The sequence below is a fragment of the Colletotrichum acutatum genome (genome assembly GCF_030867785.1).
Source record: "Colletotrichum acutatum strain CBS 112980 chromosome Unknown BDZ83scaffold_174, whole genome shotgun sequence".
NCBI classification, from domain to species: Eukaryota; Fungi; Ascomycota; class Sordariomycetes; order Glomerellales; family Glomerellaceae; genus Colletotrichum; species Colletotrichum acutatum.
The window spans coordinates 43,490-70,465 of NW_026849168.1; the positions used below are offsets into that span (position 1 = coordinate 43,490).

Genomic DNA, 26,976 nt, shown 5'->3' on the forward strand with positions numbered 1-26,976 from the left:
TTTCGATACACGTCACAGTCGCCCGACATGGATCGCCCCGTCTCAGATCCCGAGAAGGCAGGCTTCGAGCACAGTGACCACATCAGGACCAGCTCCATCAACGACTCTCACGACCTCGACATTGACCATGGCTTCACTGCTGAGGAGCAGCGCAAGATCATTCGCCGCGTCGACCGAAGACTCGTCGTCACTGTCGGCGCCATGTACTGCGTGTCATTGATGGATCGTACCAACTTGTCTGCGGCCGCCATTGCCGGCATGACCAAGGAATTGGGTCTCTATCTCGACAACCGATACGTGAGTTGATTTCGATGATTGTGTGTATGGTGATGAGGGTGGATAGCTGACCATCCGCTTCAACAGAGCATTGCTTCCCTCCTCTTCTTCATTCCGTACATCATCTTCCAGCCGCCCTCGACCATCATTGTTCGCAAGATTGGACCTCGTCTTCACCTTGGTGGACTCACCCTCCTGTGGGGTGCTGTGATGATTGGTATGGGTTTCTCGGCAAAGTACACACACTTGTATGCATGCAGAATTCTGCTGGGTGTTCTCGAAGCCGGTTTCTTCCCCAGCTGTGTCTACCTTCTCAGCACATGGTACACCAGATGTAAGTCATCCATCGAGTATGATGCCTCCACGGCCAGACTTCTGACTATGAACAGATGAGGTCGGAAAGCGGTACTCCGTCTTTTACCTCCTCGGCTGCGTCGCTTCCGCTTTCTCCGGTATTCTTGCTTTCGGTCTGATGCAGTTGAACGGCCAGCAGGGCCTGACTGGATGGCGCTGGATCTTCATCATCGAAGGTGCCCTCACCTGCGTGCTCGGCCTCGCAGGCTACTGGCTCCTCGTTGACTTCCCCGATTCCAAGAAGCGCAAGGACTGGAGCTTCCTCGGCGAGCGTGAGCGCGCCTGGATCGTTGCGCGCGTGAACCGTGATCGTGGCGACGCCCACATTCCCGCCTTCAACCTGAAGAGATTCCTCGGTGCCGGCGCCGACTGGAGAATCTGGGCCTACGCCATGATCTTCTTCAACACCACCACCGTCTCATACGCGCTCGCATACTTCTTGCCCATCATTCTGCAGGTCAACATGGGCTTTGATGTTGGTGCCGCGCAGTGCCTCGTTGCGCCGCCCTACGCCTTTGCCGGTATCGTCATGTTCGCGACCGCGTGGTTGGGCGATAGGATGAAGTTCCGTGGTCCCGTTATTCTCATCAACATGCTCTTCTGCATTGTCGGCCTTCCCATCATGGGTTTCCACTCCAGCGCGGCGGTGCGCTACTTTGGTGTCTTCTTGACCACTGCTGGTGCCAACTCCAACGTCCCCGCTGTGATGGCCTACCAGGCGAACAACATCCGTGGCCAGTGGAAGCGCGCTTTCTGCAGCGCGACTCTGGTCTCGTTCGGTGGTATCGGAGGTATTGCCGGCAGCTTGCTCTTCCGTGAGCAGGACAAGCCTCACTACCGCCCGGGCATGTATGCCTGCATTGCGTGCAGCTTGTTGACGTGCATTCTGGTCAGCTTGTTGACTGTGGACGCCTACTTCAAGAACAAGAAGGCTGACAGGGGCGAGAAGGAGCTTGAGGCTGACGATGTAAGTTTTCCCCACCGCACCTGTGAATTAGGAGCAATTGCTGACCCGCATGTGCAGGAGGGTGCTCAGCCTGGTTTCCGTTACACCTACTAGAGGATTATCTGTGGGTGAATCAGCGTGCTTTATGATTAATGAAAGAGATTATGAGAATCTCCAGCGGGATTTTGTGGAATTCAAGGGACAAGGTGCCCAGCGTCATGAGAATATACTATCCGTGTAGCAAGGCGTGTGCCAGTGAATAATACCGAGCAAGAGCTCGTGAAAGAAATTTGGATGTGAACAGTTGCGACCTTCCATGGTGTTTAAGTAAGTGAGTGATATTGCGCCATCCTGTGAGGAATAGTAATCGTTCCGTGATCGACGCAAGAGCCGAGGCATGCAACGGCAGACAGACGAGAGGTGCGTGGTTGGCGGCTGCGGGATTCGTGAAGAAACGTGGGAGACGGCGGCGCTAGGCGCCGTGGGCGATGCGTGGTTGGCCGGCGAGGGTTCCGGTGGCTCGGGCTACTCCGTCTAGGTCTCGGCGCCGGCGTTGTGCATTGGACCTTTGGCATGTGTGTAAGCCCTACGGTTCCAAGGATTAGTCTTCCTGTCATCGTGTGGCTGATGTGGGTAGAAGCATTTACATGGTTCTGCCTGCACATGTTAAGCTTCATTGATGGGGCCCGGCACCGGTGACCTTCTCATGAGTGACACGTTGCTTCATGGAAAAGGTGTTTTAGATGTAGATTAAAGAGGCAGCTTCTAGAGTTAGGAACATGAGTGTTCATATCAAAAGACTCTAGAAGAGGAAGTATCACACTACCACATACCCATTTCTCGTTGTCGATTACCTCGCTAGATCATACATCCCGCCCATGACTGAAGAGTCCAGCGGGAATGAGTTGTTGCGTAGCACCATTGAGCAGTTCTGACCTCGTGTCGAAGACCTGCCGGCGCAGACCCTGAACATGAATTGAATCCTCTTACCCTAGGCTCGCAATCTTATCGACAGCAAAGATAGGATTGAGGATGGGGCCTTGACTGATAACAACCTCCATGCCCCCGATGGATGGTGAGCAAATCTTGCACCACATGACCAGCCTTGGGCCAGCTGCTGTAAACTACCGAGAATGCTCACATGGGAGGGAATAGTCAAAGCGTCCGTCCTCGACCAAGATCAGTTGAATGTCTGATGGAGGTTTATGGAATGGAGTGTTGACGCGATCTTCGGGAGGCTACGTTTTCTGCCGATACGGCAGCGAACACCACCAAGTCTTCTTGCCGTGAAAACCTACTTCAAGACGAGGATTGGGGAACCGAGCATCATCGGGTTTGAGCTTGCACTCATACTCATAGCTCTGATAAGCCTTTGAGGAGCTTCTTGAGGCCAGAGTTGAGACGGCATTAATGACACGGCCAGCTAACCCTTTGACAGCCGTGCCAATATGTTCTCGAGAAGCTTTCCTGAAAAGGGTTCGTGTCATTTCAATCCCGTGTGGTTGGCGCACACGCACACAATCATGCCCACGCCAACCGCTCGAACCCTTCTTTTGTTGTAGACCAGGGACAACAGATGAGGGACGACACAGACGGTTGCTGTTGGGTTGAGTTCATTTGGGTAGCACGGTAGTATGTCATTAAGTTCCTCATTGAGTGAGTGAGGATGGTGATGGCTTCACATCGATGCGTCATGTCATACATCGTCAGATATGCATGCCCCTTGTGTAAGCCCAATTTTGATGTACAAATACATGTAAGCCTCTACAGGATACATATTATTCAGAGTCCCAGAGGCCTCACACTCACGTATCCATAAGGCGGATACATAGTCGCAGGCTGCAGCCAGAAAAGCGGCTCCTGGCCAAGCCCATACTTGACATCGGCTCAAGCATTGGCAAGCGGTAAAAGAAATGGAAAGCTTGGCTTACTTGGGCCAAGATGCATATCGCTTGGGGGATGAACAAGCCTGGATTTGGAAGGGAGAGACTGAGATGAGAGTGACATAGACTTGAAGGGCATTTTTTGCCAGCATTTTAGCTCTTGAGCGTGGCATGGCGGAGCTTGCTAGGCTGGCCAGGTTCAGAATGATAGCTTGGCAGGGGGAGAAAAGGACATTTGGCATTGGGGCAGTGTTCTTGGGAGGTCTTCTGCCAAATTGCAACTCTGTCCTCTGGTGTTTTTGGTTGTCTTGGGTCTCGATGGCGAGTCTTGAGACGTTTCTGACTACAGCATCGTGACAGGTACATTGGCGACTGAGTAAGTCATTGACTAAGATGAGGGAGTACGCAGTAGTCATGAGGTGTGAGGATGAGGTGTGAGGATGAGGTGGAAGGATGAGCATGAGAGTGAGTGCAGTGCGGGTAAATTGTGCTGACTGATGCCCGTTGTGTCGTTGCGGGCGGACCGGCGAACCTGGAACGGAAAGTCGGCGACGGGGAACAACAAAATGGGCGAATAACTTTTTTCTTTTTTGTTTTTGACTGGGCATTTCTGAGAGGGTCCACTGAAGAGAGGGGGTACATGCCTGTCTGAGCCAATGGAAATGCGCTCATTGCTGTTATGCCACGATGGGAAGTGCAATACGTATCTGGCTGACGAATGGGAAGGACCTGGATGGGATGGGGAACGTGCAGGGCAAGAGGGAGCAGCTGCCACCTGCGCTCCCGGGTCCCGTCTGCAGATTCCCAGAGTCGCAGAGAAGGAGCGGACAAGTCAAAAGCACTGCAACAACAACAGCAGGCAGTTGTAAAGCAGTCAGCAACTGCTCAATTGGACTTTGAGAAAAGCAATGTACAACAACGTACAAATTTACATGAATGAATACCTACTTGCAACCATCCCCGCGTACCTAATCTGCCCAGCCCTCCATGCCTGTCCAGCACCGTTCCCTTCTAGGTACTTCACGACGGGCGGGCAGTTTGGGTGACGGATTCCCCGGCCAAGTACACCTCTCCCAAAAATGTGCGGTAAGATACCTTGGAAGTAGCAGACCCCACTCTCCAACATGGGCGTTACCGAAGCCTCCGGCTCGTCTCCATGTATTCGTACCTACCTACCTACGAAATACGTATGCGTATGTAGGCCGTCCAGGTCGGGTCCCGTCCCTCAGTGTACGGTCCATCAGCGGAAAGCCACAATCTAATGGACACGACGACCGGGTCTTTTCCAATTTGGCGCTTGTCTCTCTTTTTCTTTCAAGCACAGCCGTGAGCCTCATTCTTCTTTCGCAATTCTCTCTTTTGCATCCTACATATCTCTATTTGCACGACATATCGCCACCCAAAATCCCCTCCGTCTGACAAACACCACCATAGGAGAGGAGGACTGCCTGCGTCCAAGGGTCCCGTCGCCGTCCCAAGATAGCTTCTCCCTCCCTCCCCTCCCACACCAACCTTACCTTGTCCTAACCCACGGTAACGACCGACCTTTTCAAGCCTTGGCCTGACCGACCGACCGACCGACCGATCGAAACCCTCAGACCCCTTCCCGCGACCGTCCCCACGCGCCTCATTGCACCAGTACCGCTACGCTATAGGCATTCGCTTGCTCTACAGCGTACCTTGCCGCCCACCGTCTCGTCTCATCCGGTCCCTATTGTTGCTTACCTTACCTTACCTCACCATCCTCGACGCTTCGTCCGAACCTCGCCAATTGCATTGCGACATCCTCAAGCCCGCCCCGCTCCAAACACTCCAGCAGGCTCAAGTCTGTGACACGTCTGGCTCCAGCGCGCCCCGACAAGCCCAGCATACCAAGGCCCAGCAGCACAGGGGACGCTTCTGCTATTTCGAAACGCCCGTCATGGCGCGACTCGACTCTTTTACGGCCTCGTTGCCGCTCAAGTCTTTCTCCTCCTTCAAGACACTCGCTGCTGCTGCATACATCCTCACATCGCTCCCCATGGCTCTCGGTCACGAACACGGCGTCAGCCACATCCAAGAGGGCGAGACCGTCTCGCAGGAACCCATCGTAAGCGACCATCACCACCTCACCGAACAACAGGACTGCCCGCATACTGCCTTGGAGGAAAAAATACCCGACCTCTTGAAACGCCCCCGAGAAACACGAGAAACAAAGGCACAGAAATGCTAACTGGCGACAATCGCAGGACACAATACTATGGATTCACATCTTCATCATGATGCTTGCCTTCGGGGTCATCTTCCCCGTCGGTATGGTCTTGGGAGTAAGTGGCGATCCTACCCTTGTTTCGAACTTTTGGACTTCCTCAGAGTTGCTAACTGCCCGCCTTCCTCTAGATGACCAAGAACCGCTGGCATGTTCCGACTCAAGTCCTCGGTTCCGCTCTCGCCATTGTTGGATACTTCCTCGGCCACATGCACGGCGGAAGACAATTTGTCGCCCATAACGTCCATGCCTCCTTCGCCAACTGGCTCATGATCATCATGGCCTCCCAGGTCGGTTTGGGCATCTACCTCAGGCTGCATCTCGAGAAGGGCATCAACGGTCGCATTCGCCGTTTCATCAAGCCTGCACACAGCATCTTGGGCAAGGCCTCACCAGTACTGGCTTGGACACAATTCTTGTTTGGTGGCATTACCTCTCTGGGCTTCTGCCAGGGCGACCACCTTGGCCAGTGTTTGGCGCATTTCATCATGGGTAGCGCTTTCATCGCTTACGGAATCATTCTGACCCTGCTTCTCCTTGTTGGACAGCTGTGGGTGCGACGCAGTGGCCGATCCCAGGAATTCTTTGACAGCATCGTAATCGCGGCATGGGGCTGTGTGAACACCTTCACCGAGCATCGATGGGGCACGGAATGGGTCAGGAACGACTGGCAACACACAACCATGGGTATTATTTGGTGGTGTGCTGGTCTTGTTGGTGTCTGGCTCAGCCGGGATCGCGACGGAAACCCCAAGCGCAACTTCATTCCTGGCTTCGTCATTGGTGTCACTGGATGGGCCATGTCTGCGCATCCTCAGGACCTCCCCATCAGCGCCATGACCCACAGCATGTTTGGCAAGACCTTGATGGGTGTTGGCATCACCCGTGTCATTGAGGTTGCCTTCGTTGTCAAGGACGGCGTTGGTGTCTCTGCTGATGGCCGCCAAACCAACAGCTGGCAGTTCATTCCTGTCTTCGTAAGTCATTGATTATACAGAAACTGAGTTTGAGCACCATCTAATGCCTTCTAGCTTTTGTATGCCTCTGGCTTTCTTTTCATGGGTGCCACTGAGGAGCAGATGGAGCTAGTTGCCAACTCGGGTCTCGACCACGTGTCGTACATCCTTATCCTCTACTCCTTCGCATTCCTGCTCTTCCTCTTCACCATGATGCTCATCCATCTCTTCGATCGTAACACCAACACCGAAGGCAAGGTCAACCTGGCGAACGGCGTGCCCCTGGCTAATGGTCGCCCCGGCGAATCCCGCCAAGTCCGTGATGCCGAAGAATTCGAGCTCGAGGGCCTTATGAGCGACGACGACGATGTCGAGGCCCGCAAAGGCCTGAAGGACGAAGTGGATGACGAGGGAAGCCCTAGCAGTCCTAGTACCATTGGCAAGAACAGTGACAGAGTGGCGCGGTGATGAATGTAAGAGAGTAGTCTTCATTGGCGTTGATTGAATAGATAGGAAGGGCATATCGCATTTCAGGTTCGGCGTTTGGATTCAGGTTGCAGCACATTTCATGGGCAGGAAAGCGTCTCAATAGGACAAGAATCTTGATATGCAGTTTGACATGTTAAACCTTCATTTGCTCGGATGTGTCACGATATATAGTTTACTGAGTAGATGTGGCAGATAGAAAATACGGAAATACTTAACAAGCCGGTTTGAGTATCATATCATGGCTTGCCAAAAGGCCGAGCGGCATACTATCATAGATCCGTACTTACTCACCTTGGACCTGTCTTCACCCCGATGCTCACCGACGACGGTGAGGCGTGTGGGGTCGGCGAGGGGCAAGCGGGGCAGGCCTGGACCCCCGAACCTGCATCCCGCCAAAGGTGTGCTCCACTTTAAAAAATCCCAGAGCGACGCTCAATCGCATTTCACCCGCTGCTCAGTTTTGCCATTCCGTCTTCGACACCGTCTCTTCTCTCCTTCTCCTTACGTCGAATAACCCAACTGTCTCGACGAGACCAAACACCACCGCCACCATGCCGTCCGTCAAGAACCCTAACGGTCCCTCCAAGAACCGCCTGGCCAACAAGGCCCTCGGCGCCAAGATTGCCCGCCGCAAGAAGTCCGAGGCGAACAAGCACAAGATTGCGAGGACGGATACCATGCGCGGTGCGAGGCCCGGCCTGATGGCCACTAGCGGACCCAACGCGCCCATGAGCAAGAAGAAGGCCAAGAAGATGGAGAAAAAGATTGCCCATGCGATGAGGAGGAAGATGGAGGCTGAGGGAGAGGTTGTCATGCAGGGTGAGTGCTCCTCGTGCTTCTGTGGACAAGACTTTGGAGTGGAAAGAGACAATTGAAGCAAGGGACGACTGAAGCTGACTTTTACTGTTGCAGATGTTGAGGAGACTGCCGAAAAGTCCGAGGAGGGAGATATGGAGACGGAGACCATCGCATAAACGTTAGGTGAAGATACTGAGGCAAAGCTGAGGAATGTGAAACCCGGCATGGCGTTGAGGGGCACTTTACGGGCAAAAGGAGGATTGGTCCACAGAAGAAGCAGTCATGGCCATGCTTCGTGAGTAGACCAATCCATTGTGTTCTTGGAAAACATTCAACTAACAAAACCCAAAGTCTAGTAACCAAAGTACCACCCAACGACTTAGCCCAATTACATACGAAATTTGATACCCCCAAAATCAAGATGACAATCGTTCAAACCTGATCGCGAGAAGCCCGTTCCTGACATCCCTTGCATTAGCACACGACAATCCAGGGTCCGGAAGGAGGTGCAGGGCCTGCGGGACTTGCAGGACAATCTGGCTCTGCTGACGTTCCCTGAGAGTCATTCGTACCAGTGCGCGAGGCCGCGAGTGATGCCCCATGACCGGCTTCTCCAAGGTTCTTTGAGTAGCGCCAGCCAAAACGTCCATGGGAGGGTCACTTTTTATGCTCGAGGCGTTCCCGCTTTCTGGAAGCAGGTACCTGCTCAACTTTCGGCAGCGAGTCTTGGGAGGATGAGAGTAGATCGGGGCTGGTTGCCTTGACCATGAGATCCGACTGACAAGGCAGCGGGCAGTATTCGGAGGATGAGAGATGGCCAGATGTATCATCTGAGCTTCCAGAGGTCGGCGTCAAGTCCGGCGATCTCGTGAACAAACCCTGGTAAACGGGGACTTGTACATCTGGCACGCAAGCTTCTGATCCCTGATATTTTAGCTGGTACGAAGGGTTCGGCAACATTGGAAACGAGAGATCCGAATCCGGGTCGAGGCATGCGAGGCTGGACTCGAGATAACCGTACTCTCCCGTGAGACTCTCCCTAATCGAGCGAGTATTCCCTCCAACAGCTTGCGTGCTTACTTCCTTGGGGTCAATATCGGCATCGATCTCCGTGTTCGCCTCCGTCTCTGTGTCATCATGCCAGGCTGTACCACTCCAACGCCTGAAAAGAGCCTTCACCTGTCCCACAGCCTTCTCATACATCGTCCGACCAAAGATCGGATCATTGATGCCATCCTCAGCATTCACTCTACCATTGCCACCCCCACCCTCAGACTTGGGTTCGCGGCCGATGCGGTCTTGAAGGATGGCCTGGCGAAGGACACTCGACTTGATCAGCTCCGCCGCGATTCTGCGTTCCGAGATGCGGCATTGTCGTTCGTAGTGGAGAAGGATCTGGATGGTGTCGATGCCGCGGATGAGCTCAGAAGTATCGGGAGCTAGCTGGTTCTCTTCGGTGAGGGCGAACTTCTCGGTATCCTGGCTGGATGGGAAGGAAAGGAGGTTCTGGGCTGAGGAGCCGCTGCTCGTCGTTGAGGGGGTGCTGATGGCCGAGCCGTTGGTTTCGGTCGAGGAAATACCCAGAGATGAGTTCTTCTTTGGCAGACGATACTCGTCGCCGACGATGAACTCCAGCCAGCGAGCGGCACTTTCTTCCTGACGGATGTCAATTTTATCGGGTGTCATCGGGCCTTTGCCTTTGACATCATCGGAAGCCTGTCCTAGGCTTTCCAGACTCAGAAGCGGACGGCATGCATACATCTCTGCCAACTTCTTCACCCCGAGGGAATGCAAAGGGCGATCAAGCTGTTGCAGCGTCTCGGGGCGAGCGTTAGAGCAAGATTGAGATACCGGCTTGACGATGCAATAGTTGAGAACGCCGATGACGGTGGACAAGGCATCTTCCCAGCCGCTGAGATAGCCCTGCTCAGCTGGCTTTATAGCAGGCGACTCGGTAATTCGGAGCATCTCAATCTCCTCCTGGAGAATGTGGCTGATGCTTATGAGAGATTCACGGGCGACATTGTATCTCTCTTCGCTGCAGCAGGTTTCGGCGAGCGCTCTGAGGGTGTAGCCTGCGACTTTGACCGGGCGTTTACCGCCGTGGCGGATTGGCATGAAGTAGCTCGCGGGATAGAGGTCGAGACTTCCTAGTGTATTCTCTGTTTGTGGGGACATGCTGGACGAGGTGCTTTGGAGTTCAGAGGAACGATTCTTTGTTGCGAGTGAGAATGAGAATCTTGGACGGGGTTGAGATGAGGAAGAAGACGGTCTTACCCAGATGGAGCGAAGACGAGGCCTTTTCAACTTTAAATCCTGGCATGCTCTTCTAGAGTTATCACGTTGGATTGTGGCTCCAGAAAGAGCCCTGACACTCGGTGAGCGACAAGCTGAAGCTGGTGATGTCTTTGTCTCAATGTCAAAGGTTCCGAGACCTTCAAGCGTGAACATCCGCTGCCATCAGAGCTTCAGGTTTGACCTGAAAGCTGCTTGGGTTACAGGCCGGGAAGACCAAAGGCCATTTCACAACTCAACATTTCGGATTGTGCTGGAATAATCCTAGGGGTAATCAACACGCAACCAAGAGCCTAGCACCTTCACGATGGAGCAAACGAACGGAGATCAAGAGACGGCCCAAGAAGGCATTATCAGGGCACTATGAACGAATGTATGTGGCCGCAGACCATTCGTCAAAGGAACTAAGATCTTCACCCCAGGGTCCAACACCGGGCCCTTTGAAGAGAGAACCTCCTTTCCAGACCCATGCGACATTCTCAATCTTTTGCAGCACCCTGACGTCTTCCACCGGGTTCTCCAACAGACCAAGAACATCTGCCTCATATCCAGCCTTCAGCTGTCCTGTCTTTGGCGCTTGCCCACCGACGCTGAGCGGTCCATTCGCGGTCGCCGCCTTGATAGCCTCCAAGTTGCTCATCCCAGCCTTTACGGCCGCCTCCAACTCCATTGCCATGTTGAACCCGGGTCCTGTATCTGTACCTAGGGCAATCGGAATACCAGCCTCGATGGCCATCTTGTATGCGACCAAGTGGTTCGTGGCACACAGTTTCACCTTCTCCCAAGCTGTAGGAGGAATCCCCTTCCCTCCGGTGCCGAGCAGCAAGTCCATGACGAGGCGTGTGGCGATGTAGATGATGCCCTTTTCCTTGATCAGGTCGACACACTCACGGTCGGCAAACGAGACATGCTCCAACGTTGTGACGCCAGCCTTGATGGCGGCCATGATGCCAGGTTTACCATGGACATGCGCCGCGACCACGCGATTCTGCCTGTTCGCCTCTTCCACGATAGTCTCGAGCTCGGCGGGGCTGAACTGCGCGTAAAGCGGGTTATCGTCACGAGACATCACGCCGCCGGATGCCATGACCTTGATGCACTTTGCCCCTCGTCGAATCTGCAACCGGACGGCACGACGGCACTCATCAACGCCATCCACAATCATGCTCGTCGCAGTGCCAAAATGTCCTGCAGTGACTTGCGACACCCCCAGGTTCAACAGCACATCCCCAGCCGGGAGAGAGAAGATGTCACCGTGGCCAGCTAGCTGGCTGATACACGCGCCAGAGCTGTAGACATTGGGCCCCACGATCGTGCCGTCCTCGATGGCGCGGGAGATCTCGCAGCCCATGCCTGCCACGTCGCGGAGGGACGTGTATCCTCTCTGTAGAGCCAGCCAGCACATGCGCGTGAGACGAGCGCCGGAGGCTGCAGGGTGCTCGGTGATGAAGACCTGGTACGGATCACCGCTGGATCCCGCGTCGGGGGGCTCCCCACCAAAGTGAGCGTGACAATCCCAGAGACCGGGCATTAGGTATGGAGTGGAGTAGGACTTGTGAGGCGATTCTGTGTATTCTCTGGGGATTGCTGATTGCGGGCCGACCCAGGCAATGAGCTTTGAGGATATGACAAGTGCGGCATCTTTGATGGGTTCGCCGTCGCCGGGGATGAGAAGCGAGGTCGTGATGATAGTGAGAGTTGTTTTTTTGGAGATGCTGAAAGGCAGTCCGGTATCCGTGTCGGTGTAGATTGGCCTGAATGAGCCACCCAGAGACGCGGAGTAGATCTGGACTGGTCGTTCGATGAGACGTCGAGTCATATTGGCTGTGGCAATTGAGTTCTGTCGCAAAACTCGATTGAGCTTTAGTCAATTGAAATCTATAGCCTCAGTCGTAATATGAGAACAAACCTGGCCTTTATGGGGCGACTGGTGATCCTTCGCGGCGTAGTAGGACCATGAGTGTTCCAGCGGTCCGGAGTACCTAATTAGGAAGGTCGTCGTCGTCGTCGTCGTCGTCGTCGTCGTCGTCGTCGTCGTCGTCTTACTTTGCCGTCTTTGACCAATCCTCATTGAGAATGGGAGGCTCTCAGAATCGGCCGTATATCCGGTATCTTTGGCAAGTGGCTGTGAGCAGCTAACGTTGCGATTCAGAGAGACAGATTGTCATGATGTCCTTTTCGACATTCACTGAGAAAGGCGATTTTGACCAGTTGAGATAAGATAAATACAGGTCATTCGAGATGAGTCGACAGTCATTACGCTCATCCCCATTCAGCTATCTTAAGACACGCAAGTCTACTTCGAGCTGCTTTGCAGAACCTTGGAAGCCACCTGCTGACACAGATCCGTGATACTCTGGTTCTTGAGAATCTCGAACACGGGCACCTCGACAAGCAGCTGCTTCATGAACCAATACCGAACCTCAACCGCAATCAAGGAGTCAACACCAACAACGTACGCCGGTTTCCCAACGTCGAGTGTCTCAATAGGCACAGACAGCGATTTGGCCAGCTTTTGTACCAGACCCTGGGTCACAATCTCGCTGGCAGTCGACAAGTCAGGCGCTGCCTTCACCAGAGCCAGGCGATTGACGTCGTCGCTTCCATCGCCATTGCCTCCACCAGCCCCACGACCATTGCCGCTAGCCTCGGTCTCACCCATACGGAGAAGATTGCTGAACACGGGCTTCTGCATCCAATCCAAGAGTCCTTGTTGTGTCATGCGCGCCAGGTCCGCCGCGCTGTCCACCATGTTGACGACCTGAGCTGCGCCAGGCTTTGCGCAGTCGTAGCCTGGGTCGCAGAGCAGATCAAGCAACTCCATCAGCTGTGCCTGTGTGAGATTGTCATGACCGGCGCGGAGGCTCTGCGTCACGGACTCATAGTTGACATTGGCCCAACCGGCCTCGGCGACGAGCACCAAGTCGACCGAGACGCCCTTGAGGCCCTGTGCCACCCGATGACGCGCGAGAGCATCCTCAAATGCGTTTCCAGCTGCATAGTTGCTCTGTCCGCGATTGCCCATGATGCCGCAGAATGATGAGAGCAAGACAAAGAAGTCCATGTCGTTGGGCAGGAGCTGGTGCAGATTCCATGATCCGGCGCGCTTAGGACCGAGAGTCTCATGGAACATCGAATGAGACATCTTGGCAAGCATATCGTCACGAAGGACCATGGCAGCCTGTATGCAGCCCTTGATCGGTGGAAGCTCTCGCGATGCCTTCAGGAGGGTATCCTCAACTACTTTCCGGTCGACAATGTCACATGCCGGCGCGAGTACTGTGACCCCATCGGTGGCCTCGAGTTCTCGGATAAGCTTGAGAGCGTCTGGCCGTCCTGCGGCACCGCGAGAGGAGAGGAGAAGCAAATTCCGAGCCCCGCGCGAGACCATCCACCGGGCGATCTCACGACCAAGTCCACCCAAGCCGCCGCTGATAACGTACGTGGCATTCGCCTCGAAGTTGTACCCGTGCTGAAGCTGTGAAGGTCGGTACTCCACTGTGTCGGTCGCGGAAGCGTAGTCGACGATGACTTTGCCGGTATTCTTACCGCCCTGGAGGAAGCGCATTGCATCCTCGAGCCTTGTAGGTGAGAATACGTGAAGCGGCTTGGGTTCGTGTAGGTGAGGGTTCTCCTTGAACAGCCTCGTGACATCCTGCAGGATCTTCTTCATGAGAGGCTTTGCCTCTTCATGAACCACGACTAGATCAACTGCAGAGAACGTCACATTTCGATTGAATGGTCCCATCGGCAGAGTATTGTTAGCGATGATGTCAGCTTTGCCAATGTCGATGAAGCGGCCAAAGGGTGCGATACATTCCCAGGACTGACGAAGGAGCTCGCCGCCTAGTGAGTTGAGCACCACATCCACACCTCGACCTTCCGTGGCGTGAAACACATCGTGTGCAAAGGTTTCGTCGCGGCTATTGAAGATTTGGTCGTCCGAAAGTCCAAACAGCTGCTTGACAAGCTCACGCTTCGCCTGGCTTCCCACAGTCGCAAAGATTTTGGCACCCCGCAACTGAGCAAGTTGCACGGCTGCCTGTCCAACGCCTCCAGCTGCTGCGTGGATGAGAACAGTCTCACCTCGGCTGAGTCTTGCAATGTGGTCGAGAGAATACACCACTGTGGACCATACCACCGGGATTGCTGCAGCCACTTGGAAAGACATGCCCGTAGGAAGCTTCTCTGTCTGCAGTTCAGGGCAGCGCACAAATGTTCCAAAGCCTCCTCCAGTAGAGCTGCAGAACAACACTGAGTCGCCCGGGCGAAGGTTACTCTCCCGTGAGACTCTAGATACAATGCCGGCGCCGTCAAATCCAAAGCTTCGCCCGGGAATCTGCCCCAGAGCAATCATGAAATCCTTGAAGTTCATACTGGTTGCCTTGACTTCGATCTCAATGTCACCTGACTGAAGCTCGTTGTCCGCCTCGGTACCCTCTGCGTAGAAGATGGTGTCAAGAAGTCCAGGGGTCTCGATGGTGATACTGATGTGCGGCTTCGGGTCAGCTCCGTTGAATGTGAACGACTTGAGCCTGCCGCCACTCTGCTTGATGGAAAGCGCTTGATCCATATGAGGTGTAGGCATAAGGCGAGGGATGCAGATCAAGCCATTGTCTTCCGAAAACTCGGACTCGTTGTCGGTACCAGGGCAGGAAACGTTGTGCAATCTCTCAACAACACGCATGATACTGTCGACGGCGCTAGTGACAGCCGTAGGGGTCTCAGGCCGGGAGGACAAGTTCAAAGTTACGAAGCCTTGGTCTCCTCTCTCTGAACAGACACTCCGACCGAATCCGATGGCGACCTCGGCTGCGGGATTGGTGGCCTTGGGGGCTCCTCCATAAGTCAACCAAAGCGTGAACCTGGTATCAAGGCAAATCTTCTTGATGGCTTCGAACTCCTTCGCGGCGACGGATGACAACACTGAAGTATCGAGCTCTAACAAGCTGATGACTACGACGTCTCCGGTCAACTTGGTGTCTCCTGATGATATGTCCACTATGCTGGATATGTCTGCCTCCCTAGGCTGAGAGCCTGAGACAAGGTGGCTTCGGAGCGACTCGGCTACAGAGGTTTGGATCGCAGAAGTAGGGTCCATAATGATCCTATAGGGCGACTCGACTCTAGACGGTTGGCTTGAGAGGCTCTCATTCTCCGGGCGGGTAGTGATGATGATAGAGACTCGGTGATGTGGCTTCTGTTCATGGTCGCGGAAAGCCATTTGGATGCCGGGAAACCCAGCTTCCTTGAGAACCGTGGTCCACTGCTCTTCCGTCAGGAGAGGGCCTTGGTCTTGGTACTCTTTATTTGTAGACCACCACTGTCCCTCGCGTAGCCACCAGCCAGGCAACAGGCCAAATATGAGGCCATCACGGACGTTGTCCAGGTTGACTGTTTCTCCCAGTACAAGCACACCACCAGGCCGTAGAAGACCCCTGACATACCGGAGTGTTTGTATCAAGTCGCTTGTGGCATGCAACACATTGCCTGCAACGACGACATCATAAGTCCCTTCGGCGAAACCTTGTGTGTTGGGATGCTTCTCAAGATCCAACTTCTTGAACGTCATGTGGCTTGCTGCGTAAGAGAAACGCTCGCGCGCCTTTTCAAAAAACCCGGCTGAGATGTCTGTGTAGCAGTATTCACCGAAGCGTACAGCCTCTGGAGGACCACTTTCAACCCCTTGTGCAGCCAAGTAAGGGAGAATCCGACCGGTCGAGCTCCCGGTTCCAGCTCCGACTTCCAACACACGAAGTTTGGATTCGCGTGGGCTAGGACGTTGATATACGCTCCCATATTGCTGTTGTTCGTTGCAAAGATGTCAGAGTGGTAAAATTCGTTGGCCAGATTGCCCTCGAAGATGACCTGCAGCGCGTTTGCTTCTCCTCTAAGGATGCTGTGAAGATGCTCGCCAACCTTCTTGGTAAGTTTCTGCGTAGGCTCGCCATCGGCCTCATCCAAGATCTCCTGGATACGCAGGTGACTTAGACCCCTAGACTCCAGCGTCCACGTATCCCGATTCAGGTGCACACGCCGCATCCACTTGACATACCGGGCCAAGTGATTATCGAATTGCAGCGGCTTATCTTCCTGATCAATTTGCTCCAGAGCCGTCTCGATGAAGTGCAGAGCAATAGCATCGGCACGGTCGATGAGCTCTCTCGGAGGGGCGCGGCATCGGGTATCCTCCTTGAACGCAGCCGCGAAGTAGCGACTCTTGGCATCTACAGTCAGGAGAGACAGGTCGGGTTTGTAGTCGAGACCATAGAACTTCTGGCCCGAATCGCCTTGTGAGGCAGCAGCAGCGTCGGCTGACTTGAGACTTGTGATGGCTGTACCGCGCTGACCATCCAGGACGAGAACGGGCTCGTTGGAATCGGCAAAGGTGACCAGTGTCCTGCACTCAGCTTCTCGGAAAGCGCGCATAGTCTCTTGAGTTGCAGCTCGCAGCTGGGGGTTCCCAGGCGCCACGAACAGTTTCTGCGACACCCACAACTTTCGCAGATGAGAGAACATCATCGTAGGGACGGCGTTCCATCCACCTTGAGATAGGGCAACCATCTGAAGGTGACAAACTGCGTCCAATGTGCTCGGATGAACCACGCACGGGTCTTCCCCAGCGTACGGCATGCTTGAAGTGTAATCTCTGGCTGACAGCGTGGCTGTAGCATGACCCTCCCTGTCGTAGGAAATATTCTTCAGCAACTGGAAATACGGTCCGTAATCGAAGCCTGAACGCTTGGACATGTTTTTGTACAATTGGCTGGGGTGCACGACCAGACGGCATTTGTCAACGTCTACCTGAAGTTGCTCTTTGATAGACGTCTCAAAACGGTACCGACGTGCCTCAGAAGCGGCGGCCTGTTCGGATCCCAAGGCTTGCTCCGGTTCGAGTTCGACTTTGATGCTTCCATAGGCGCACTCGTTCCAGTCGTCGCCACTGGTCCCGAAGACCCGCCAGTCGTAACAGAGCTGTTGTCCGCTTGTATTGGTGGCCTGTCGACGGCGCCGCATCACAATTTTTGCTTCTGTGCCGCGCTCTGAGTCGTCGACATCAATGGCTCTCAGAAAGCGTACGTTGTCTAGCTGATAGCCACGGATGCGACTTTCGACTGGTGTGGCAAGTTGACGGGCGGCTTCGATGGCCATGACAAGCATACCCGAGCCGGGGTAGAGCGGTGAGCCGTTCAAGGCATGATCCAGAATCCAGGGGTTCTCTTGGAATCGGATCAAATGCCTCCAACTTCCCTCTTCGGGATTCCAGTCACGGTCTCTGATGCCTAGAAGAGCATGCCGACGGTAAGGACGCTTTGCGTAGTTGCGACTCAACCTGCTCTCCTCCCAGAACTCCCGAGACCGATTAAAGGGGTATGAAGGAAGGTCCACCAGAATCTTCGGTTTCCGCGATATTTGAGTCGACTCCTGGTTTGGCTTGCACAAAGAAACCGGGATGCCTGCTGCCCAGAGACTGCCGAGAGCCTCCATCAATGATTGATCATCATCGACGTTGGACTTCAGTACGCTGACGTACTGCCATTTCTTAGTGGCCTTATTGCCGAGGTGAGGAGTCAAGGTATCTTGCACAGGTCGTCTGAGAGCCGACTGCGGACCGATTTCTACGAGGAAGTGTGGCCCTCCATGTTTCGATCCGGTCATGGCTTCGAGAGCACACGAGAAGAGAACTGGAGAGACAAGGTTCTTTACCCAATACGAAGGGCTCGTCACAGCCTCGAAAGATGTGAGTTTTCCCTCGGTTGAGGAGTAGAGAGATACCAGAGACTCCTTGCGCAACCTCTCGGCGGCTAACCCAGTAGGTGCGCCAATGTCACGGATTCGATCTTGATATTCGGCTGCGACGACTTCCATAGCCGGAGAGTGATATCCAACATCAACAGGAAGCCTTTTGACAAAGATCTCTTCCTTCTCTAGTCTCTCAAACAGGACCTGGATCTCTTTGGTCGGCCCTGAAATCGTCACATTGGCTGGGCTGTTGATACAGGCTACCGAGAGCCTGTTTGAAAGGTAGGGGCGTACGGCTGCCTCGCCGAGGCCAACAGACATCATCGTCGTCTGGCTCCGAGAGCCATCAGATGCCAATCTACCTGCCAAGACGCCTCGAAAGTATGCAACCTTCCAACTAGACTGGCGATCAAGCGCTCCAGCACAATACGCTGCCGCGATTTCACCCGATGAGTGGCCGCATACAGATTGCGGGGTGACATCCCAGGTTCGGAGAAGGTCGACAGTGGCAATTTGCAGAGCGGTACAAAGGGGCTGTGAAATTTCAGGCTTCTGAATTCTGGACGATCCCGGGGCCTTCCGAAGCTCTGTGAAGACGGACCATTCGCAACCAAGAGACCGCAAATACTCGTCGCAGTCCATCAGACTCTGCCGGAATACTTCGTAGCGCATAAGCTTGAGACCCATGCGCGGATACTGAGCTCCCTGACCTGTGAAGACGAAGTTGAGCTCTGGCCTCTTCGATGACAAGACCGACGTAACCGGAGAGAGGATCTCTGTGAGATTGTTGCCGATGTTCGCTTCCGACTTGACCACTGCAAATGCTCGCCAGTTGAGGATGCTCTTCTGAGAGAGAGTGTAGGCTAGGTCGGCAAGGAAAACTCTCTGTGCTCTCTTCCGCGAAATTTGCTGGGTAGCGACGTGATCTTGTAACGCTGAGGCCTGTCTTCGTGGACCATCTTCATCGGCAGCTGAGAAAGTGAGAAGCGAGAAGGAGCTATGTTCGGCCTCGCTTTCATAGTTAATGATGACACCACTATCATCAGAAACATCTGAAATGGAATCAGGGGTGCCGGCGTCTGGAGCCTGATCTTCGGCTGTTCTTACTGAGGTGCTGCTGTTCGCAACACGTGGCTTGTGAGAGTTATTCGACTTGGCCACGGATAGGTGGTTTCCAGTAAGGCCTCGAATCCGAAGATAGTTGTAAGCATCATCCAGGACGACATGTGCATTAGATCCACCATATCCGAACGAGCTTACTGAAGCCCGGCGGATCCCAGAAGGAGTGGCAGGCCAAGCCGTAGGGCGCGTTGGAAACTGAACGCCTAGCGCGTCGACGTCGATTGCTGGGTTCACCTTTTCAAAGTCCGCAATGGGAGGTATAATGGCTCTCTCGAGTGAGAAGACTGTCTTGAGCAAACCCGCCAGGCCACTAGCACCCTCGAGATGGCCAATATTGCTCTTCACAGACCCAATCCAGAGCGGGCTAGATCTATGAGGTCTGAAAACCTCTCCAATCGCGGAGACCTCGATTGGATCACCGACTGGTGTGCCGGTTCCGTGAGCTTCGACGTACTCGGTCTCGGAAAGGTCCAGTCCTCCAGCAGAATAAGTTCTCCGAATGAGCTCTACCTGAGCGGTAGCACTGGGCTGGGTGATACTCGGCGTCCGCCCGTCTTGATTTGCGCCTGTGGCACGAATCACCGATCGAATAATGTCTCCGTCCGCCAGAGCTTTGGACAACGGCTTGAGAAGAACAAATGCGTATCCTTCTCCACGGGCGTAACCGTTGGCTTTGTGGTCAAAGCTATAAGATCGGCCATCCGGAGATAGAAAGCCGGCGTTGCTCAAGGGGAAACTCATGCACTCGGGAGTGAGGTAGGTGTTGGAGCCACAGACTAGACTCATGTCGGACTCCCCGTTGAGTATGCTCTGACACGCCAGGTGAAGGGCGTACAGTCCGCTGGAGCATGCGGTGTCAACCGTCAAAGATGGACCTCGGAGGTCAAAGAAATGACTGATGCGGTTTGACAACATAGAAGACCCTGAAGACGTTGCTTGGTACCGGGATTGGAACTCTGGATCTCGGGCCACTATGGCATCACTATCACGGCCGAAAGAGGCGCAGAAAACTGAGGTACGGGAACCAGCAACTCTCTCCATTGCTAAGCCAGCTGTGTGATTCCATAAATTCTCAATTAGTGATCCATGCCTTGATAGAGAATATCTATGGACTCATACCATTTTCGAAGGTGTGATATGTGCCTTCGAGGAGCCCACGCTGTTGGGGGTCTAAGATGGATGCTTCTGCTGGCGACATGTTGAAAAAAGCAGCATCAAAGGCCCGCGGATCTTCTTTCATGAAGTGGGCCTTTTGAACACGCATCTGTTTTCCAGAGCAATTAGATTTTGTCCCCGTACGTTAAAAGAGAGTCAATAACTCACACTGTCGAGACGTGCAGGGTCTGGATGATAGAACGTATCGATGTTGAAGCGGGTTGAGGGCACCTTGCTTGATGCATTCCTTGCATTCTCAAGCATCTCCCAGAAGGATTCCGCCGAAGTAGCGTCTCCGGGGAACTTGAGGTTCAAGCCAACTATGGCGATAGGTTGTATCTGGTCTTTCATTGTATCCATTCTGACAACTTGACTTTGACGTTGTTGATTTTGGATTGATATCCGCAGTTGAGTGAAAAAATAATGATTCCTAACAGATTCAGGACCGTTCAAGAACAAGACGTTACCGGATTCGGTCCTTTTTATACTATTTTAGCAGCAGCTCTTGCCGAAGTTTCTTGATGCAGGATAGTCCAATGATCACGGAAAAGAGGCAACAAAGGCTTCCAAGCGGAAGTTAACACGAACTTGACAACGTCACATTCCATGGAAAAATGAAATTAACGGAAGAGTGGAAATGCAATTGATTACTTTAGTTAGACTTCACTTGCCGCTGTCCAAGTCTTGAGAACTTGCTTGATTGATTCTCCACTAAGAAAGATCCAATCGCGTTTCGAATTGCTGTTGACATGACTGATAACAACATGCTACATCTAGATGACTACCTTGACTGGGGAGAGCCTAGCTGAGATTGAGAAGGTTTGGACCGTTCAAGGATCGAATTGACCGAGCCTTGGAAACAGAATCGCGAACCCGCTGCTGCATAAGGTTGCAAACAATTGCAACGTCAACCAGCTCCGTCAGAGTTCAGCTGTCAATCACTCAACCGCCAAATCAACCATCCGAAGGAGTCCGGAAGCGAGGTTTCCCGCTTTCCAGACGATAAGGCGTAGTCATAAAATTCCAACTCGCGAGAAGGGGCAGATGTTCGGTCGGAACTCAAGCGGCTATCTCATCAACCTTGATCGAACTCCAACAATGGGAAGCGTGGTATTCGGATGAGCCAGAAGATGCGAGCGCTCGGGTCTCAATTGCTCGATCGAGATCGTAGACTACGACTGGCAGCCTGAAGGTTCGAACTCCGCCAAATTTACCGTACTGGGCCCTTGCAGCGACTTGCGTGGAATAGTAGTAAAAGTTTATATGGCCTGAACACCCGGCGCTGACCACCAAAAGTTGTCTGAAGAAGAAAGTCTGTCACCTGCCGGGCCTAGCTGCCGAGGCTTATACCATTCGGTTCGATCCGTCGGTCCGTTGGACGGGTGTCTTGAATCTTTACTTCTGCACAGTCAAAGTGTTCCAATCAGGGGTTTAGACTGATAACGTGGGATGGTTTCCGCTTACCGACGTGACAGAAGTCTCCTGCCGCCGCGCGCGGTTAGTAAAAAGCAACATCCAAGCTAAAACATGACAACTTGAACCTTATACTGCAATGTGTCAGGGCAACTGTTAATAACGAAGTATTTCCGTGCTGGGTTTCATATCAAAGTAGATGCCCCTGAACATTGTCAACTCTGCGAAACCGACTCAAGAATCTCTTCACAGCTTCCAATCCCCCAGATTCTGTCCGCTTCCTCCCACCATGTCTACAAGCACCCTTGGCAACGCTGTCTACTTCCCACTGTTTCTACGATGGCTCTACGATACCCTTGTCCTCAATTTTTACTGTCCATTAGCCTGGGGATGTCCTAGAAACGTCCTCTCAGGTCACTATAGCAAGCACGTTTCCTGCCTTGTCAAACCTAAGGCAAGACTACTGGATATCGGTGTCGGCACTGGCTATTTTATGCAGAGTGCGCCTCTGCCTCCTGGTTCGGCAATCGTTCTGGCCGACATCAATCAGAGCCCCCTAGCCGAGGCTCAACACCGCATCCAACTGGCACATCCCAATGTCATCGTTGACATAGCTCAAGCTGACGTCTTCGTGCTCGGCGATACCTCGCAACTACCTTCAGCTCTGCATACGAGTAGCAACGGACAGTTCGACGTCATTTCTTGTATGCTGTTATTGCACTGTCTCCCTGGAAGTCCCAGGCGAAAAGGAGAGGCTATGGCAGGGTTAGGTCACCTTCTGAAACCAGATGGTGTTCTGGTTGGTGCAACAGTATTAGGCGGTGGAGTGAAACACAATGCTTTTGGAAGGTTCCTTATGTTCTGGCACAATCTTTTGGGCGTTTTCCACAATAACAACGATTATGCAGCTGACATAGTTGAGCCACTCAAGGCCGATTTCAAGAACGTAGACTGGCAGATGGTTGGGACAACACTTCTCTTTGAGGCAAAGGCGCCTAGGGCTCGAGCTATATAGCTGGCTGTAGGATTGATAGAAGAAAGTTGACTAGATTCAATAGGCCAAATGTTCAGTTGTTAGCCTTCCTTAACTTAATCTAGCTTTCAGTTTGTGATTTCCTGCTGCATCTTACCAAGCAGACGCACATGCCCGAGATGTTTCCATAGCACATTATATATTAGGTATTCGTCGGGTTTCGCTGTCACCTCCCAAGGACATCGTTCGTGCCTTTGTTTACACCGCAGCACCGCATCTTGCAATGAACGGAGGACCACAAGCGCGCCTAACAGAAGAGGCGGAAGCGGAAGAACTTCAGTCAGCCCGGTCACAAGCGTAGGATCATATGGCAGCGGGGGAGGAAGAGGACTTGGACATTGCCTAAAGATAGAAGTTTGCATGACCAAAGCTAGCGCTTAAATAACCGCTTTAAATGCGCCGACGGCGAGTCGACGCCCATTTTCCACCCTCCCTTTTCGAGGCCGTTCGCTCCTTTCAACTTGTCAACGCTACGACCGGTTCGGTCAGCCCCTGACAGCGTGTGAACCATGGATGATGAATTTGAAAGCCAAACCTTTCCGCCGCGAACGCGTGGAAACCCCTTCTCTTTGTAGGTGCTTCACCTTGAGATTCAGCCAACTCAACCAACGATCTGGAGTTCCTCGTGATCGAATCAACCAGACTCTTTTGTGTCCAGCACGCCACATAACCCAAAACCGCATCCCGAGGGAAGCGATATCAATCATTGCTGTCTCCACGACACAACACCTAACCCGGCGAACACCGGCGCCAACGCAAAGTGAACCCACCAATCCGCCTTCGGTGCCTGTCTCCGCTGCACAATGCCATCAATAGTGACCACCGGGACCCCAAGCAAGCACATCGCAGCTAAGGTCTTGTGGTTGCCGAAGTATGCTGCCGCAAACAGGCTTGCTCCAATGAAGAACTCGCGTATGGCGAACAGGCGTAGCTCGTCCAAGATCAGGCTCCTATTTTTCGATTTTGGATCCTTGAAATCCTCGGAGGACGCAATATCGAAGTGCCACATTTTGATACCGAGTTCTGGTTTTAGCGTGACGATGGAGCCCATCATGGTTGCGGCCAGCCCAATAGTAGCCGCAATATTCGCAGACGTGATGAAGGTTGACATATTTAGCGTTACCGAGCAAGTGAGAATCGATTATGGACTGATTTGGTTGTCCTAGGATCTAATGACTGGCCAAGAAAGCCGAGATTTATAGAGCAAGCCTGACTCCGGCGTTTACGATTTAGCTTTAACCCGGGTCTGAATCCGGTCTAATCCGGTCTCACGTCATCGTTCTATCAAGGGTTGGTGGTTAGGATCCAAGTTGTCGGAGGAACAATTTCGCCGATGTGCTGTAAATGGCAGAAAAGTCGCCGCGACAAGGGAAGCATGATTTTCCAACCCCCCAAAATATTATTATTAATAATAATAACAACTAGAATGAGAGTCTCGAATTGAGAGCAAGAAAAGCGCAACAACATACCCCGAAAGGTTGTTCGCGGAGCGATATATTTATTGTCCAATTTGTCCAGTCATTATCGCCGATTGAAGGACCATTGGCAATCATAAATGCAACTTGATACTGGATACATCCGTAAACCGAAAAGGTTTCAAGACGCCAAAGCGATTCAATTGAAATAATAAAGCTATTTATTTCAGAAATGTAAGTTATCTACATCTCAGAATACGTATCAAGTACGGTTCTACTTTATTGTAACTAGTAATCAAGTCAAGCAAGAAGGAAAGAAATTAGATAGTTTGAAATCAAAGCTATATTGCTTTCTAGATTCTCTTAAGAACCCCAATTTTGACAAAGAGAGGATTGTGCATATGAACAGTCATGACGGCGTAAGTGTCGTTTACAACTTCCATGACCCTTTCCCTAGCGTTTTCGAGGCTTTCTTCAACTTTAGGTATGACTTCAAGTCTGTGCTTATACAGAAGAGTCGCAAGTGCTGCAACAAAGCCAACCTGGGAGAATCTTTTGCCCGGACAAACCCGTTTCCCCTCGCTCCACGGGAGAAAAGCGCCATCAGGAGGTGCTTTGAGTTATTCGCCGTCCAGACCCTTCATGCGATCGCTTGTCATGATCCACCGATCAGGTTTCCAGTGCATTGCATCGGGCCCCCATACAATTTGGTGAACCTGAATGCTAGGCATATTGACAAAGACGTTGGTGTTTGATGGGATGCGATGATCTTGGCTACCAACAATCAAAGTCGTTGCTTTCGACCCGGTGTACTTTGGAAGGACTGTGACCGAAGGGTACAATCGAAGTGTCTCGTTCTATAAATGTGTCAGACTAGTTATTGAAAATCGCTCTGGAGGTCAATTCATGCCTACTTACCAGGGCGGCTTGACACCTTTTCAAGCGAGGGAAAATATCCATGAAAGCATCCTGTGACTTCCAATCTGGCCTGCCACCAAGAACCTCATCGATCTCTTCCATAAGCCAAGCTTGTTGCTCTGGAAAAGCTGCAAGGAGATAGGTCGCAAACGTAAGCGTATGTGCAGAAGACTCATGTCCTCCAAGTGAGTAGGTAAAGAGATTTCCTCGAATCTCAGACTCTGTCAGTAAGGCATGAGACCCATCATCCTTGAATCCATCTATGCGAGTTTCGACTTCCAAATCTATGTTCCTCTTCACCATAAAGCTAAGTAAGTTGTCATTCTGCATCTTTTTCTTGCTGCCTCTGAGATTGTCTTTGCAGCCACGAATCATTTCGTCGAGATACTGCCGCATTTCGGCTACGGCATCCCGGAAATTCTTAATTTTCTGTGGCAGGGCAGGAAATCTCATAGCCCAGCTTGGCACCAGCCGAAGGATAAGAATATCCTTGAGACTGTTGTTGTTGTTGTTGTTGTTGTATTTAACGCCGTGGCGGCCGGGCTAGAGCCCTTACCGCAGACCTCCCGAAGGGTATATGGCGTGGAGGGCCGTGAGCCAAGGCTACCTACTCTACAGTACGTCGTCTCTTTACATCGTCCTCCAAATCATGCCTTGTGGCCACTACGCGTTCTGTCTGTCCCCGGTTCCCGCTGGTGCCCCAGTTTCATTCTTTCCCAAATCGTCCCTTGGAATCGGGAGGTTCTTTGTAGTCCGCACTCACATCTACCTAGGTGTGGATGCTGCTACCGCAGACAGATCTTCTGGAAGAAGTCCGTCACGCGGAGAAAGGCCTCGAAGCCTCGTGGGTCGGTGATTAATCTCTTGAAGTAGGCCTCGAGAGATCCCATAGGACCTATGGGCTCGGGCATACTGCGAGAGTGGAGGGTCGGCCACCGTTGCCTCCTCGCCAGCGTTAGTCGACAGTAGACCAGGTGGTCCACGTCTTTCGCCTCTCCACAAGAGCACATCATTAGAGCGTCGTCGTGGTTGAAACGTCGGTGATATTGCTCGAAGTCCCCGTGACCCGATCGTGCCGCCAGCAGGTGATGTAACGTAGCCCGCGGCAAGGCCAGTTCAGGAGGGCTGGACAGAGCTGCCTCAAGCCCCAAGTCCGCGTACCGCGGCCTTCGCTCTTTATACCACCATCTCCTGTGCTGGCTTTGTAATTTTTCCCTTGCAAGCCGCTTGATGCCCGCTAGTGTTGCCATTTGACCCATCCGCGCCGGCAGTGTCGTTCCTTCTTTGGCCAGCCGGTCCGCGGCCTCGTTTCCTTCGATGCCCTGGTGTCCCGGGGACCAGTGCGTCCGTATATCAAATATCCTGGCCGCTTCTTGGATTTCGAGGAACGCGTCTTGTGACGAGTCCGGCGCCTTGCCGCGGATGCCTTGTATAACGCTGGTGTTGTCGATACATATGTGGATTGGATGACCGCGATTGGTGAGCAGAGCCCTTCTGAGGCCGGTTCGCGCCCCTTCGACCTCGGCGTCGAACACTTCTGCTAGTCCGAGTCGGCCGCACCCTTGCGCTATGCGTTTGGAGTCTCGGTAGATGACGAAGCCGTACCCCACGGCTCCGTTCGTCGCCCTGGAGCCGTCCGAGAAGACGATCATATGGCTTTCCGGTACTGTCTTTAGCCAGCGCTCGAAAGCTTTCGCAGCCTCTTCTTTGCATTGAACTACTATCTGATCCTGTGAGCTTGGCAGGTACTGTGATTGGAGGAACGTTGGTCTTCCGCATCTTGGCAGAAGTTCAGCCGTCCGTTGTAGTCTCGTCTGTTGCTGTCCCTGCTGGAGAGCCGCGCGACTAGCGGGTGTCGGCGATCAATCCTCTGTAGTCGGACTGCGGCCCGTAAACGGACGCCTTCTAAGGCGACTTTGGCTGACGGTAAGC

The 26,976-nt window shown here is 53.0% G+C and overlaps 10 protein-coding genes across 10 annotated transcripts; 4 read left to right on the top strand and 6 right to left on the bottom strand.

Annotated features, from left to right (window-relative positions):
* The first annotated feature begins 708 nt into the window (after positions 1-708).
* On the top strand, positions 709-2,049 carry BDZ83DRAFT_640740 (major facilitator superfamily domain-containing protein). Its single transcript, XM_060509515.1, has one exon. It carries the CDS (start codon positions 749-751, stop codon positions 1,688-1,690), a length of 942 nt encoding a protein of 313 aa, XP_060358749.1. The 5' UTR covers positions 709-748; the 3' UTR covers positions 1,691-2,049.
* Positions 2,050-3,253: 1,204 nt separating this feature from the next.
* BDZ83DRAFT_640743 (uncharacterized protein) lies at positions 3,254-4,096 on the bottom strand. Its single transcript, XM_060509516.1, is given in 2 exon segments — positions 3,254-3,527; positions 3,542-4,096. The coding sequence occupies 2 exon segments, from the start codon at positions 4,065-4,067 to the stop codon at positions 3,382-3,384; spliced, it is 672 nt and encodes a 223-aa protein (XP_060358750.1). The 5' UTR covers positions 4,068-4,096; the 3' UTR covers positions 3,254-3,381.
* A 1,284-nt stretch (positions 4,097-5,380) lies between these two features.
* Positions 5,381-7,131, top strand: BDZ83DRAFT_591539 (uncharacterized protein; the record flags this gene model as incomplete). Its single annotated transcript, XM_060506445.1, has 4 exons — positions 5,381-5,548; positions 5,688-5,765; positions 5,839-6,684; positions 6,739-7,131. 4 exons carry the CDS (start codon positions 5,381-5,383, stop codon positions 7,129-7,131), a joined length of 1,485 nt encoding a protein of 494 aa, XP_060358751.1.
* A 572-nt stretch (positions 7,132-7,703) lies between these two features.
* Positions 7,704-8,126, top strand: BDZ83DRAFT_591573 (uncharacterized protein; the record flags this gene model as incomplete). Its single annotated transcript, XM_060506448.1, has 2 exons — positions 7,704-7,971; positions 8,065-8,126. 2 exons carry the CDS (start codon positions 7,704-7,706, stop codon positions 8,124-8,126), a joined length of 330 nt encoding a protein of 109 aa, XP_060358752.1.
* A 265-nt stretch (positions 8,127-8,391) lies between these two features.
* Positions 8,392-10,503, bottom strand: BDZ83DRAFT_133588 (uncharacterized protein). Its single transcript, XM_060501233.1, has one exon. It carries the CDS (start codon positions 10,399-10,401, stop codon positions 8,608-8,610), a length of 1,794 nt encoding a protein of 597 aa, XP_060358753.1. The 5' UTR covers positions 10,402-10,503; the 3' UTR covers positions 8,392-8,607.
* A 103-nt stretch (positions 10,504-10,606) lies between these two features.
* On the bottom strand, positions 10,607-12,064 carry BDZ83DRAFT_591567 (amidohydrolase; the record flags this gene model as incomplete). The annotated part of the gene is made up of 1 exon (XM_060506446.1): positions 10,607-12,064. The coding sequence occupies one exon, from the start codon at positions 12,062-12,064 to the stop codon at positions 10,607-10,609; it is 1,458 nt and encodes a 485-aa protein (XP_060358754.1).
* Positions 12,065-12,536: 472 nt separating this feature from the next.
* Positions 12,537-20,714, bottom strand: BDZ83DRAFT_797178 (KR domain-containing protein). Its single transcript, XM_060515885.1, has 4 exons — positions 20,434-20,714; positions 20,230-20,374; positions 15,905-20,162; positions 12,537-15,821 (listed from the first exon to the last, which is right to left on the bottom strand). The coding sequence occupies exons 1-4, from the start codon at positions 20,623-20,625 to the stop codon at positions 12,542-12,544; spliced, it is 7,875 nt and encodes a 2,624-aa protein (XP_060358755.1). The 5' UTR covers positions 20,626-20,714; the 3' UTR covers positions 12,537-12,541.
* A 1,253-nt stretch (positions 20,715-21,967) lies between these two features.
* BDZ83DRAFT_657137 (methyltransferase domain-containing protein) lies at positions 21,968-22,693 on the top strand (the record flags this gene model as incomplete). Its single annotated transcript, XM_060510937.1, has 1 exon — positions 21,968-22,693. One exon carries the CDS (start codon positions 21,968-21,970, stop codon positions 22,691-22,693), a length of 726 nt encoding a protein of 241 aa, XP_060358756.1.
* A 354-nt stretch (positions 22,694-23,047) lies between these two features.
* BDZ83DRAFT_640756 (uncharacterized protein) lies at positions 23,048-23,945 on the bottom strand. The gene has a single exon (XM_060509517.1). It carries the CDS (start codon positions 23,820-23,822, stop codon positions 23,415-23,417), a length of 408 nt encoding a protein of 135 aa, XP_060358757.1. The 5' UTR covers positions 23,823-23,945; the 3' UTR covers positions 23,048-23,414.
* Positions 23,946-24,430: 485 nt separating this feature from the next.
* On the bottom strand, positions 24,431-25,627 carry BDZ83DRAFT_640758 (cytochrome P450). The gene is made up of 2 exons (XM_060509518.1): positions 25,045-25,627; positions 24,431-24,983 (listed from the first exon to the last, which is right to left on the bottom strand). Exons 1-2 carry the CDS (start codon positions 25,495-25,497, stop codon positions 24,747-24,749), a joined length of 690 nt encoding a protein of 229 aa, XP_060358758.1. The 5' UTR covers positions 25,498-25,627; the 3' UTR covers positions 24,431-24,746.
* Positions 25,628-26,976: the final 1,349 nt, after the last annotated feature.

Coding starts and splice junctions, on each gene's coding strand:
- BDZ83DRAFT_640740 (XM_060509515.1), top strand. CDS start 749: ATGCAGTTGAACGGCCAGCAGGGCCTGACTGGATGGCGCTGGATCTTC.
- BDZ83DRAFT_640743 (XM_060509516.1), bottom strand. CDS start 4,067: ATGCCCAGTCAAAAACAAAAAAGAAAAAAGTTATTCGCCCATTTTGTT.
- BDZ83DRAFT_133588 (XM_060501233.1), bottom strand. CDS start 10,401: ATGTTCACGCTTGAAGGTCTCGGAACCTTTGACATTGAGACAAAGACA.
- BDZ83DRAFT_797178 (XM_060515885.1), bottom strand. CDS start 20,625: ATGGATACAATGAAAGACCAGATACAACCTATCGCCATAGTTGGCTTG. Junction 20,375..20,433: donor ACCCTGCACGTCTCGACAGT/GTGAGTTATTGA, acceptor TCTGGAAAACAG/ATGCGTGTTCAAAAGGCCCA. Junction 15,822..15,904: donor AAAGTGGTCCTCCAGAGGCT/GTACGCTTCGGT, acceptor TTACGCAGCAAG/CCACATGACGTTCAAGAAGT.
- BDZ83DRAFT_640756 (XM_060509517.1), bottom strand. CDS start 23,822: ATGTCAACCTTCATCACGTCTGCGAATATTGCGGCTACTATTGGGCTG.
- BDZ83DRAFT_640758 (XM_060509518.1), bottom strand. CDS start 25,497: ATGAGATTTCCTGCCCTGCCACAGAAAATTAAGAATTTCCGGGATGCC. Junction 24,984..25,044: donor AAAGGTGTCAAGCCGCCCTG/GTAAGTAGGCAT, acceptor ACACATTTATAG/AACGAGACACTTCGATTGTA.